The 14,704-nt window shown below is 44.6% G+C and overlaps 1 protein-coding gene across 4 annotated transcripts in view; it reads right to left on the bottom strand.

The window, feature by feature from the left end:
- LOC130293751 (von Willebrand factor-like) overlaps window positions 1-13,942 on the bottom strand; it is a 35,696-nt gene extending 21,754 nt beyond the window's left edge. For 2 of the 4 annotated variants that reach the window (XM_056542809.1, XM_056542808.1), the window contains exon 1: window positions 2,075-2,307. In XM_056542809.1, the coding sequence (XP_056398784.1) occupies window positions 2,075-2,240 (166 nt within the window). In that variant the 5' untranslated portion in view covers window positions 2,241-2,307. Of the gene's footprint in view, window positions 1-2,074; window positions 2,308-13,739; window positions 13,808-13,927 lie in introns of those variants that run through there. The other 2 variants (XM_056542810.1, XM_056542811.1) reach the window with 2 other exon arrangements.
- Between the last annotated feature and the right edge of the window lie 762 nt (window positions 13,943-14,704).

Here is a 14,704-nt window from a genome sequence, read left to right as displayed (position 1 = left end):
ATATACTAGTACATTGTATATATAACAATTCCTGTATATACCAGTACATTGTATATATAACAATATCTGTATATACTAGTACATTGTATACATAACAATTCCTGTATATACTAGTACATTGTGTATATAACAATTCCTGTATATACTAGTACATTGTATATATAACAATTCCTGTATATACTAGTACATTGTGTATATAACAATTCCTGTATATACTAGTGCATTGTGTATATAACAATTCCTGTATATACTAGTACATTGTATATATAACAATTCCTGTATATACTAGTACATTGTGTATATAACAATTCCTGTATATACTAGTACATTGTATATATAACAATTCCTGTATATACTAGTACATTGTGTATATAACAATTCCTGTATATACTAGTACATTGCATATATAACAATTCCTGTATATACTAGTACATTGTATATATAACAATTCCTGTATATACTAGTACATTGTGTATATAACAATTCCTGTATATACTAGTACATTGTGTATATAACAATTCCTGTATATACTAGTACATTGTGTATATAACAATTCCTGTATATACTAGTACATTGTGTATATAACAATTCCTGTATATACTAGTGCATTGTGTATGTAACAATTCCTGTATATACTAGTACATTGTGTATATAACAATTCCTGTATATACTAGTACATTGTGTATATAACAATTCCTGTAAATACTAGTACATTGTATATATAACAATTCCTGTATATACTAGTACATTGTGTATATAACAATTCCTGTATATACTAGTACATTGTGTATATAACAATTCCTGTATATACTAGTACATTGTGTATATAACAATTCCTGTATATACTAGTACATTGTGTATATAAAATTCCTGTATATACTAGTACATTGTGTATATAACAATTCCTGTATATACTAGTACATTGTGTATATAACAATTCCTGTATATACTAGTACATTGTGTATATAACAATTCCTGTATATACTAGTACATTGTGTATATAACAATTCCTGTATATACTATTACATTGTGTATATAACAATTCCTGTATATACTAGTACATTGTGTATATAACAATTCCTGTATATACTAGTGCATTGTGTATATAACAATTCCTGTATATACTAGTACATTGTGTATATAACAATTCCTGTATATACTAGTACATTGTATATATAACAATTCCTGTATATACTAGTACATTGTGTATATAACAATTCCTGTATACACTAGTACATTGTGTATATAACAATTCCTGTATATACTAGTACATTGTATATATAACAATTCCTGTATATACTAGTACATTGTGTATATAACAATTCCTGTAAATACTAGTACATTGTGTATATAACAATTCCTGTATATACTAGTACATTGTGTATATAACAATTCCTGTATATACTAGTACATTGTGTATATAACAATTCCTGTATATACTAGTACATTGTGTATATAACAATTCCTGTATATACTAGTACATTGTGTATATAACAATTCCTGTATATACTAGTACATTGTGTATATAACAATTCCTGTATATACTAGTACATTGTGTATATAAAATTCCTGTATATACTAGTACATTGTGTATATAACAATTCCTGTATATACTAGTACATTGTATATATAACAATTCCTGTAAATACTAGTACATTGTATATAGAACAATTCCTGTAAATACTAGTACATTGTATATATAACAATTCCTGTATATACTAGTACATTGTATATATAACAATTCCTGTATATACTAGTACATTGTATATATAACAATTCCTGTATATACTAGTACATTGTATATATAACAATTCCTGTATATACTAGTACATTGTATATATAACAATTCCTGTATATACTATTACATTGTATATATAACAATTCCTGTATATACTAGTACATTGTGTATATAACAATTCCTGTATATACTAGTACATTGTGTATATAAAATTCCTGTATATACTAGTACATTGTATATATAACAATTCCTGTATATACTATTACATTGTATATATAACAATTCCTGTATATACTAGTACATTGTATATATAATAATTCCTGTATATAGTGTTACTATCTGTATTGTCCTTCTTAGCAGCTGGAGGGAAGCAGCAGCCATTGCCGCCCTGAAGTTGGGAAACCCCTTTAATAAGACCAAACATTGTAGATGATCTGGGTGAAGAACCGAACTGTGTCACATCATGTGACCCAAGCAAAAGGAGGAGAACCGCAAACCACATAGGATGAGAGATGGATCATTGGAACAGAAGCAGCTGAGGAAGATGGAGTATTACAATTGTTATAGGAGAGGAAGAGGCGGAGGAGGAGGGAGAGGAGGAAGAGGAGGAGGAGGAAGAGGAGGAGGCAGAGGAGGAGGAAGAGGCAGAGGAGGAGGAGGAAGAGAAGGAGGAAGAAGCAGAGGAGGAGGAGAAAGAGGTGGAGGAGGAGGAAGAGGTGGAGGAGGAAGAGGCGGAGGAGGAGGAGGAAGAGGCAGAGGAGGCGGAGGAAGAGGAGGAGGAGAAAGAGGAAGAGGCGGAGGAGGACGAAGAGGAGGAGGAAGAGGTGGAGGAGGAGGTGGAGGAGGAGGAGGGTGGCTGCAGCCCATTGAACAACCTGTGCGATTGCTGAACAAGGGAGCATGAAGATTGTCACTTAGGTGTCAAGATTAGACCAGGAACGAGAGTGGGAGCCATACTGGGTACTGGAAATGAAATAGGAAACATGAATGACACTAGGAATAAGAGGAGAACAATGATGAGAACTAGGAATGAGAAGGGAGTAATGATGAGAACTAGGAATGAGAAGGGAGTAATGATGAGAACTAGGAATAAGGGGAGAACAATGATGAGAACTAGGAATGAGAAGGGAGTAATGATGAGAACTAGGAATGAGAAGGGAGTAATGATGAGAACTAGGAATAAGGGGAGAACAATGATGAGAACTAGGAATAAGAGGGGAACAATGATGAGAACTAGGAATAAGGGGGGAACAATGATGAGAACTAGGAATAAGGGGAGAACAATGATGAGAACTAGGAATAAGGGGAGAACAATGATGAGAACTAGGAATAAGAGGGGAACAATGATGAGAACTAGGAATAAGGGGGGAACAATGATGAGAACTAGGAATAAGGGGAGAACAATGATGAGAACTAGGAATAAGAGGGGAACAATGATGAGAACTAGGAATGAGAAGGGAGTAATGATGATAACTAGGAATAAGGGGAGAACAATGATGAGAACTAGGAATGAGAAGGGAACAATGATGAGAACTAGGAATAAGAGGGGAACAATGATGAGAACTAGGAATAAGAGGGGAACAATGATGAGAACTAGGAATGAGAAGGGAACAATGATGAGAACTAGGAATAAGAGGGGAACAATGATGAGAACTAGGAATAAGGGGAGAACAATGATGAGAACCAGGAATGAGAGTGGAGTAATGATGAGAACTAGGAATGAGAAGGGAACAATGATGAGAACTAGGAATGAGAGGGGAACAATGATGAGAACTAGGAATGAGAAGGGAGTATTGATGAGAACTAGGAATAAGAGGAGAACAATGATGAGAACTAGGAATAAGGGGAGAACAATGATGAGAACTAGGAATAAGAGGAGAACAATGATGAGAACTAGGAATAAGAGGAGAACAATGATGAGAACTAGGAATAAGAGGAGAACAATGATGAGAACTAGGAATGAGAGGGGAGTAATGATGAGAACTAGGAATAAGAGGAGAACAATGATGAGAACTAGGAATAAGAGGAGAACAATGATGAGAACTAGGAATAAGGGGAGAACAATGATGAGAACTAGGAATGAGAGGGGAGTAATGATGAGAACTAGGAATAAGAGGAGAACAATGATGAGAACTAGGAATAAGAGGGGAGAACAATGATGAGAACTAGGAATAAGGGGAGAACAATGATGAGAACTAGGAATAAGGGGAGAACAATGATGAGAACTAGGAATGAGAAGGGAGTAATGATGAGAACTAGGAATGAGAGGAGAACAATGATGAGAACTAGGAATTAGGGGAGAACAATGATGAGAACTAGGAATAAGGGGAGAACAATGATGAGAACTAGGAATAAGGGGAGAACAATGATGAGAACTAGGAATTAGGGGAGAACAATGATGAGAACTAGGAATAAGGGGAGAACAATGATGAGAACTAGGAATGAGAAGGGAGTAATGATGAGAACTAGGAATGAGAGGAGAACAATGATGAGAACTAGGAATAAGAGGGGAACAATGATGAGAACTAGGAATAAGAGGGGAACAATGATGAGAACTAGGAATAAGAGGAGAACTGTTACGCCGAGCGCTCCGGGTCCCCGCTCCTCCCCGGAGCGCTCGCTTCTCTCTCTCCGCTGCAGCGCTCCGGTCACGTCCTCTGACCCGGGGCGCTGCGATCCCGCTGCCAGCCGGGATGCGATTCGCGATGCGGGTAGCGCCCGCTCGCGATGCGCACCCCGGCTCCCCTACCTGACTCGCTCCCCGTCTGTTCTGTCCCGGCGCGCGCGGCCCCGCTCCCTAGGGCGCGCGCGCGCCGGGTCTCTGCGATTTAAAGGGCCACTGCGCCGCTGATTGGCGCAGTGGTTCCAATTAGGGTAATCACCTGTGCACTTCCCTATATTACCTCACTTCCCTTGCACTCCCTTGCCGGATCTTGTTGCCTTAGTGCCAGTGAAAGCGTTCCTTGTGTGTTCCTAGCCTGTGTTCCAGACCTTCTGCCGTTGCCCCTGACTACGATCCTTGCTGCCTGCCCCGACCTTCTGCTACGTCCGACCTTGCTTCTGCCTACTCCCTTGTACCGCGCCTATCTTCAGCAGCCAGAGAGGTGAGCCGTTGCTAGTGGATACGACCTGGTCACTACCGCCGCAGCAAGACCATCCCGCTTTGCGGCGGGCTCTGGTGAAAACCAGTAGTGGCTTAGAACCGGTCCACTAGCACGGTCCACGCCAATCCCTCTCTGGCACAGAGGATCCACTACCTGCCAGCCGGCATCGTGACAGTAGATCCGGCACTGGATCCCGCTGAAGTTCCTCTGCCAGTTGTCGCTGACCTCACCACGGTGGTCGCCCAGCAGTCACAACAGATAGCGCAACAAGGCCAACAGCTGTCTCAACTGACCGTTATGCTACAACAGTTACTACCACAGCTTCAGCAGTCATCTCCTCCGCCAGCTCCTGCACCTCCTCCGCAGCGAGTGGCCGCTCCTGGGATACGCTTATCCTTGCCGGATAAATTTGATGGGGACTCTAAGTTTTGCCGTGGCTTTCTTTCCCAATGTTCCCTGCATCTGGAGATGATGTCGGACCTGTTTCCCACTGAAAGGTCTAAGGTGGCTTTCGTAGTCAGTCTTCTGTCCGGAAAAGCCCTGTCATGGGCCACACCGCTCTGGGACCGCAATGACCCCGTCACTGCCTCTGTACACTCCTTCTTCTCGGAAATCCGAAGTGTCTTTGAGGAACCTGCCCGAGCCTCTTCTGCTGAGACTGCCCTGTTGAACCTGGTCCAGGGTAATTCTTCCGTTGGCGAGTATGCCGTACAATTCCGTACACTTGCTTCAGAATTGTCCTGGAATAATGAGGCCCTCTGCGCGACCTTCAAAAAAGGCCTATCCAGCAACATTAAAGATGTTCTGGCCGCACGAGAAATTCCTGCTAATCTACATGAACTTATTCACCTAGCCACTCGCATTGACATGCGTTTTTCTGAAAGGCGTCAGGAACTCCGCCAAGATATGGACTCTGTTCGCACGAGGCGTTTCGTCTCCTCGGCTCCTCTCTCCTCTGGTCCCCTGCAATCTGTTCCTGTGCCTCCCGCCGTGGAGGCTATGCAGGTCGACCGGTCTCGCCTGACACCTCAAGAGAGGACACGACGCCGTATGGAGAACCTCTGCCTGTACTGTGCTAGTACCGAACACTTCCTGAGGGATTGTCCTATCCGTCCTCCCCGCCTGGAAAGACGTACGCTGACTCCGCACAAAGGTGAGACAGTCCTTGATGTCTACTCTGCTTCTCCACGTCTTACTGTGCCTGTGCGGATGTCTGCCTCTGCCTTCTCCTTCTCTACAGTGGCCTTCTTGGACTCTGGATCTGCAGGAAATTTTATTTTGGCCTCTCTCGTCAACAGGTTCAACATCCCGGTGACCAGTCTCGCCAGACCCCTCTACATCAATTGTGTAAATAATGAAAGATTGGACTGTACCATACGTTTCCGCACGGAGCCCCTTCTTATGAGCATCGGATCTCATCATGAGAGGATTGAACTTTTGGTCCTCCCCAATTGCACCTCGGAGATTCTCCTTGGACTTCCCTGGCTTCAACTTCATTCCCCAACCCTGGATTGGTCCACTGGGGAGATCAAGAGTTGGGGGTCCTCTTGTTCCAAGAACTGTCTAAAACCGGTTCCCAGTAACCCTTGCCGTAACTCTGTGGTTCCTCCAGTAACCGGTCTCCCTAAGGCCTATATGGACTTCGCGGATGTTTTCTGCAAAAAACAAGCTGAGACTCTACCTCCTCACAGGCCTTATGATTGCCCTATCGACCTCCTCCCGGGTACTACCCCACCCCGGGGCAGAATTTATCCTCTCTCTGCCCCAGAGACTCTTGCCATGTCCGAATACGTCCAGGAGAATCTAAAAAAGGGCTTTATCCGTAAATCCTCCTCCCCTGCCGGAGCCGGATTTTTCTTTGTGTCCAAAAAAGATGGCTCCCTACGTCCTTGCATTGACTACCGCGGTCTTAATAAAATCACGGTTAAGAACCGCTACCCCTTACCCCTCATCTCTGAACTCTTTGATCGCCTCCAAGGTGCCCACATCTTTACTAAATTGGACTTAAGAGGCGCCTATAACCTCATCCGCATCAGAGAGGGGGACGAGTGGAAAACGGCATTTAACACCAGAGATGGACACTTTGAGTATCTGGTCATGCCCTTTGGCCTGTGCAACGCCCCTGCCGTCTTCCAAGACTTTGTCAATGAAATTTTTCGTGATCTGTTATACTCCTGTGTTGTTGTATATCTGGACGATATCCTAATTTTTTCTGCCAATCTAGAAGAACACCGCCAGCATGTCCGTATGGTTCTTCAGAGACTTCGTGACAACCAACTCTATGCCAAAATCGAGAAATGTCTGTTTGAATGCCAATCTCTTCCTTTTCTAGGATATTTGGTCTCTGGCCGGGGACTACAGATGGATCCTGACAAACTCTCTGCCGTCTTAGATTGGCCACGCCCCTCCGGACTCCGTGCTATCCAACGCTTTTTGGGGTTCGCCAATTATTACAGGCAATTTATTCCACATTTTTCTACCATTGTGGCTCCTATCGTGGCTTTAACCAAAAAAAATGCTGATCCCAAGTCCTGGCCTCCTCAAGCAGAAGACGCCTTTAAACGACTCAAGTCTGCCTTTTCTTCGGCTCCCGTCCTCTCCAGACCTGACCCTTCCAAACCCTTCCTATTGGAGGTTGATGCCTCCTCAGTGGGAGCTGGAGCTGTTCTCCTACAAAAAAATTCTTCCGGGCATGCTGTCACTTGTGGTTTTTTCTCTAGGACCTTCTCTCCAGCGGAGAGGAACTACTCCATCGGGGATCGAGAGCTTCTAGCCATTAAATTAGCACTTGAGGAATGGAGGCATCTGCTGGAGGGATCAAGTTCTCCTGTTATTATCTACACCGACCACAAGAACCTCTCCTACCTCCAGTCTGCCCAACGGCTGAATCCTCGCCAGGCCCGGTGGTCTCTGTTCTTTGCCCGATTTAATTTTGAGATTCACTTTCGTCCTGCCGATAAGAACATTAGGGCCGATGCTCTCTCTCGTTCCTCGGATGCCTCAGAAGTTGAACTCTCTCCGCAACACATCATTTCACCTGACTGCCTGATCTCCACTTCTCCTGCCTCCATCAGGCAGACTCCTCCAGGAAAGACCTTTGTTTCTCCTCGCCAACGCCTCGGAATCCTCAAATGGGGTCACTCCTCCCATCTCGCAGGTCATCCGGGTATCAAGAAATCTGTGCAACTCATCTCCCGCTTCTATTGGTGGCCGACTCTGGAGACGGATGTTGTGGACTTTGTGCGAGCCTGCACTATCTGTGCCCGGGATAAGACTCCTCGCCAGAAGCCCGCTGGTTTTCTTCATCCTCTGCCTGTCCCCGAACAGCCTTGGTCTCTGATTGGTATGGATTTTATTACTGATTTACCCCCTTCCCGTGGCAACACTGTTATTTGGGTGGTCGTTGATCGATTCTCCAAAATGGCACATTTCATCTCTCTTCCTGGTCTTCCTTCTGCGCCTCAGTTGGCTAAACAATTTTTTGTACACATTTTTCGTCTTCACGGGTTGCCTACGCAGATTGTCTCGGATAGAGGCGTCCAATTCGTGTCTAAATTCTGGAGGGCTCTCTGTAAACAACTCAAGATTAAATTAAATTTTTCTTCTGCATATCATCCCCAGTCCAATGGACAAGTAGAAAGAATTAACCAGATCTTGGGTGATTATTTGCGACATTTTGTTTCCTCCCGCCAGGATGACTGGGCAGATCTCCTCCCATGGGCCGAATTCTCGTATAACTTCAGGGTCTCTGAATCTTCCTCCAAATCCCCATTTTTCGTGGTGTACGGCCGTCACCCTCTTCCCCCCCTCCCTACTCCCTTGCCCTCTGGTCTGCCCGCTGTGGATGAAATTTCTCGTGACCTTTCCATCATATGGAGAGAGACCCAAAATTCTCTCTTACAGGCTTCTTCACGCATGAAGAGATTCGCGGATAAGAAAAGAAGAGCTCCTCCCGTTTTTTCCCCTGGAGACAAGGTATGGCTCTCCGCTAAATATGTCCGCTTCCGTGTCCCTAGCTACAAGTTGGGACCACGCTATCTTGGTCCTTTCAAAATTTTGCGTCAAATTAATCCTGTCTCTTATAAACTTCTTCTTCCTCCTTCTCTTCGTATCCCTAATGCCTTTCACGTCTCTCTTCTCAAACCACTCATCCTCAACCGTTTTTCTCCCAAATCTGTTCCTCCCACTCCTGTTTCCGGCTCCTCGGACATCTTCTCGGTCAAGGAAATCTTAGCTGCCAAAAAGGTCAGAGGAAAAAATTTTTTTTTAGTGGACTGGGAGGGTTGTGGTCCTGAAGAGAGATCCTGGGAACCTGAGGACAACATCCTAGACAAAAGTCTGCTCCTCAGGTTCTCAGGCTCTAAGAAGAGGGGGAGACCCAAGGGGGGGGGTACTGTTACGCCGAGCGCTCCGGGTCCCCGCTCCTCCCCGGAGCGCTCGCTTCTCTCTCTCCGCTGCAGCGCTCCGGTCACGTCCTCTGACCCGGGGCGCTGCGATCCCGCTGCCAGCCGGGATGCGATTCGCGATGCGGGTAGCGCCCGCTCGCGATGCGCACCCCGGCTCCCCTACCTGACTCGCTCCCCGTCTGTTCTGTCCCGGCGCGCGCGGCCCCGCTCCCTAGGGCGCGCGCGCGCCGGGTCTCTGCGATTTAAAGGGCCACTGCGCCGCTGATTGGCGCAGTGGTTCCAATTAGGGTAATCACCTGTGCACTTCCCTATATTACCTCACTTCCCTTGCACTCCCTTGCCGGATCTTGTTGCCTTAGTGCCAGTGAAAGCGTTCCTTGTGTGTTCCTAGCCTGTGTTCCAGACCTTCTGCCGTTGCCCCTGACTACGATCCTTGCTGCCTGCCCCGACCTTCTGCTACGTCCGACCTTGCTTCTGCCTACTCCCTTGTACCGCGCCTATCTTCAGCAGCCAGAGAGGTGAGCCGTTGCTAGTGGATACGACCTGGTCACTACCGCCGCAGCAAGACCATCCCGCTTTGCGGCGGGCTCTGGTGAAAACCAGTAGTGGCTTAGAACCGGTCCACTAGCACGGTCCACGCCAATCCCTCTCTGGCACAGAGGATCCACTACCTGCCAGCCGGCATCGTGACAAGAACAATGATGAGAACTAGGAATAAGAGGAGAACAATGATGAGAACTAGGAATAAGAGGAGAACAATGATGAGAACTAGGAATAAGAGGGGAACAATGATGAGAACTAGGAATAAGAGGAGAACAATGATGAGAACTAGGAATGAGAAGGGAACAATGATGAGAAGTAGGAATAAGAGGAGAACAATGATGAGAACTAGGAATGAGAGGGGAGTAATGATGAGAACTACGAATGAGAGGAGAACAATGATGAGAACTAGGAATAAGAGGGGAGTAATGATGAGAACTAGGAATAAGAGGAGAACAATGATGAGAACTAGGAATAAGGGGAGAACAATGATGAGAACTAGGAATAAGAGGAGAACAATGATGAGAACTAGGAATAAGAGGGGAACAATGATGAGAACTAGGAATAAGAGGAGAACAATGATGAGAACTAGGAATAAGAGGGGAGAACAATGATGAGAACTAGGAATAAGGGGAGAACAATGATGAGAACTAGGAATAAGGGGAGAACAATGATGAGAACTAGGAATGAGAAGGGAGTAATGATGAGAACTAGGAATGAGAGGAGAACAATGATGAGAACTAGGAATAAGAGGGGAACAATGATGAGAACTAGGAATAAGGGGAGAACAATGATGAGAACTAGGAATAAGAGGGGAACAATGATGAGAACTAGGAATAAGGGGAGAACAATGATGAGAACTAGGAATAAGAGGGGAACAATGATGAGAACTAGGAATAAGAGGAGAACAATGATGAGAACTAGGAATGAGAAGGGAACAATGATGAGAAGTAGGAATAAGAGGAGAACAATGATGAGAACTAGGAATGAGAGGGGAGTAATGATGAGAACTACGAATGAGAGGAGAACAATGATGAGAACTAGGAATAAGAGGGGAGTAATGATGAGAACTAGGAATAAGAGGAGAACAATGATGAGAACTAGGAATAAGGGGAGAACAATGATGAGAACTAGGAATAAGAGGAGAACAATGATGAGAACTAGGAATAAGAGGGGAACAATGATGAGAACTAGGAATAAGAGGAGAACAATGATGAGAACTAGGAATAAGAGGGGAACAATGATGAGAACTAGGAATAAGAGGAGAACAATGATGAGAACTAGGAATGAGAGGGAACAATGATGAGAACTAGGAATAAGAGGAGAACAATGATGAGAACTAGGAATAAGAGGGAAACAATGATGAGAACTAGGAATAAGAGGAGAACAATGATGAGAACTAGGAATAAGAGGGGAACAATGATGAGAACTAGGAATAAGAGGAGAACAATGATGAGAACTAGGAATAAGGGGAGAACAATGATGAGAACTAGGAATAAGGGGAGAACAATGATGAGAACTAGGAATAAGAGGGGAACAATGATGAGAACTAGGAATAAGGGGAGAACAATGATGAGAACTAGGAATGAGAGGGGAGAAATGTTACAAACTAGGATTGGCCGGTGAGCCATTCTGGGGACTATAAATAAGAGGGGACGTGTGCTGGGAACCAGATATTAGATATAGATCCAAGTTGAAGACCAGAAATAAGAGAAGAGCCATGCTTGTAAGGAATGAGATTGGGAGCTATTTTGGGGATCATAGAAGTATGGAGGAGGACGGTGGCTGTAAGATAGTTGGAAGGCCCGGCTCACGGTATAATGCAGCCTGTGCGATTGCCGGGCAAGGGAGCCCACAGATTAACACAAGGTGTCAAGGTGTTGGGAGAAAATGGAGAGAAAATCATATTGAGGAGAAAAATAAGAGGCCAGCCGTACAGCCTATAAATGTTCTTCTTTTACTGAATTGCAACATAACAATAGGGAGTGAGTAGCTTTTTGTGTTTTTCTGCTTAATAGGCAAAACTGGGGACTAGAAAATAGAGGGAGAGGAGAATTTGGAATGGTATGGAACCATGCTGAGGACTAAAAATGAGAGGAGAGACATGCAGAGGACTAGGAATGAGAGGAGAGACATGCTGAGGACTAGGAATGAGAGGAGAGACATGCTGAGGACTAGGAATGAGAGGAGAGACATGCTGGGGACTAGGAATGAGAGGAGAGACATGCAGAGGACTAGGAATGAGAGGAGAGACAGGCTGTGGACTAGGAATGAGAGGAGAGACATGCTGAGGACTAAAAATGAGAGGAGAGACATGCAGAGGACTAGGAATGAGAGGAGAGACATGCAGAGGACTAGGAATGAGAGGAGAGACAGGCTGTGGACTAGGAATGAGAGGAGAGACATGCTGGGGACTAGGAATGAGAGGAGAGACATGCAGAGGACTAGGAATGAGAGGAGAGACAGGCTGTGGACTAGGAATGAGAGGAGAGACATGCTGAGGACTAAAAATGAGAGGAGAGACATGCTGAGGACTAGGAATGAGAGGAGAGACAGGCTGTGGACTAGGAATGAGAGGAGAGACATGCTGAGGATGAGGACTAAAAATGAGAGGAGAGACATGCTGAAGACTAGGAATGAGAGGAGAAACTTGCTGAGGACTAGGAATGAGAGGAGAGACATACTGAGGACCAGGAATGAGAGGAGAGACATGCTGGGGACAAGGAATGAGAGGAGAGGCATGCAGAGGACTAGGAATGAGAGGAGAGACATGCTGGGGACTAGGAATGAGAGGAGAGACATGCAGAGGACTAGGAATGAGAGGAGAGACATGCTGAGGACTAGGAATGAGAGGAGAGGCATGCTGAAGACTAGGAATGAGAGGAGAAACTTGCTGAGGACTAGGAATGAGAGGAGAGACATGCTGGGGACAAGGAATGAGAGGAGAGACATGCTGAGGACTAGGAATGAGAGGAGAGGCATGCAGAGGACAAGGAATGAGAGGAGAGACATGCTGTGGACTAGGAATGAGAGGAGAGACATGCTGAGGACTAAAAATGAGAGGGGAGACATCCTGAGGACTAGGAATGAGAGGAGAGACATGCTGAAGACTAGGAATGAGAGGAGAAACTTGCTGAGGACTAGGAATGAGAGGAGAGACATCCTGAGGACCAGGAATGAGAGGAGAGACATGCTGAGGACAAGAAATGAGAGGAGAGACATGCTGAGGACAAGGAATGAGAGGAGAGACATGCTGAGGACGAGGAATGAGAGGAGAGACATGCTGAGGACTAGGAATGAGAGGAGAGACATGCTGAGGATTAGGAATGAGAGGAGAGACATGCTGAGGATGAGGAATGAGAGGAGAGACATGCTGAGGACGAGGAATGAGAGGAGAGACATGCTGAGGACTAGGAATGAGAGGAGAGACATGCTGAGGACTAGGAATGAGAGGAGAGACATGCTGAGGATTAGGAATGAGGGGGGATACTGATGGAGATGAGTAGTAAGATGCTGAGGAAAAGAAAACATAGGAGAGACATGTTGGGGACTAAATTTGTAATGGAAGCCATGATGGGACTAGAAATGAGAGTATAACTATTCTGAGGACTGGAAATGAGATGGGGAGCCTTACTTGGGACCAGGAATGAGAGAGGAGCCATAATAGGGACTAGAAGTAAAGCAAAGTATTGGAAAAATAAAAGTTATTCAACATTTTCTGTAGATAAAAACTTATAAGTGTGCGTTCACACATACAGGATCCTGCGCAGATTTGATGCAGGATTTGTAACTGCCGATTAGAAGCGGTGCTCAGTCATTTAGTTTACACTGACATCAGCAGCAGAAAATCCTGCGCATCAAATCTGCGTACGTGAGAACGTATCCTAAAGGTGAAAATCTTCTCTACACATAAAGGACAGAAATAAGAGATGAATAAATACGACAACTCACTCAGAGATCCCAACAGCAGCAGCGAGATGGGCGTCATGTCTCCTTATGTAATTCTTCCTGTAAAAGACTAAATACTATCAGTTAATTCAGGATTAACTGGACTGAGATCTGTGCAGGGTTTGTTACAGTGTGTCAGCGATTATTTCTGTCTGGATCCGTGTTGTAGCTGAGGTGAAGCGGACACTTACCTGTGTGATCTGCTCTTCTGCTGATCCCGGGCTCTGGATCTGCAGCATTATATATGATGGGGTGCGTGCTTTCCAGGATCTTCCAACATTTTCTTGCATTAAAACCTGTATTTTGTTTCCGACGATACATTGAGCCATAAAATTTCAACATGTACGATTGTGTAATACTTCCTTATGCTTTAGGGCTGAAGTCGGAGCCAATGATAACGTCACCTATGGGATGAATTATATATATATATATATATATATATATATATATATACTGATGTATGTGCCAGGTTACATTACACCTGCAGAAGTGGCGTCTACTCTTCGCATTGTCTCCGTTCTGTGGTAACATGAAAACACCTTGATAGATTTGTCTAAAATTTAACATAACAACCCTATTAAATTTGTCTGAAACCGGTCAAGCAGAAGGAGATGACTTCCACCTTGATACGTTATAGATAGTATATCCTGAGTTTGTCTAAAAGAGTTAAAGATAAAGTCTGTATTGGAAATGATGTTAAAGACTAACATGTGGGTCAAAAATGGCTTAATGGGAAGTTACCAGTATAGTTTATGGACCAGGACAGGTACCTCCGAACAAGCGGTATGTGTCAACTTTGAAAAATATACAGGACCAATGGAAAATGGATGTGATCTGTTACACGTACTTGGCAGTCAGGCAATGTCTCTATTGGATCTGTTACACGTACTTGGCAGTCAGGCAATGTCTCTATCAGATCTGTTACACGTACTTGGCAGTCAGGCAATGTCTATCGGATCTGTTACACG

The sequence above is a fragment of the Hyla sarda genome, chromosome 10, assembly GCF_029499605.1.
Source record: "Hyla sarda isolate aHylSar1 chromosome 10, aHylSar1.hap1, whole genome shotgun sequence".
In the NCBI taxonomy this organism is placed as follows: Eukaryota; Metazoa; Chordata; class Amphibia; order Anura; family Hylidae; genus Hyla; species Hyla sarda.
The sequence above is the reverse complement of the archived record's forward strand: the minus strand, read 5'-3'. Positions and strand labels throughout refer to the sequence as shown.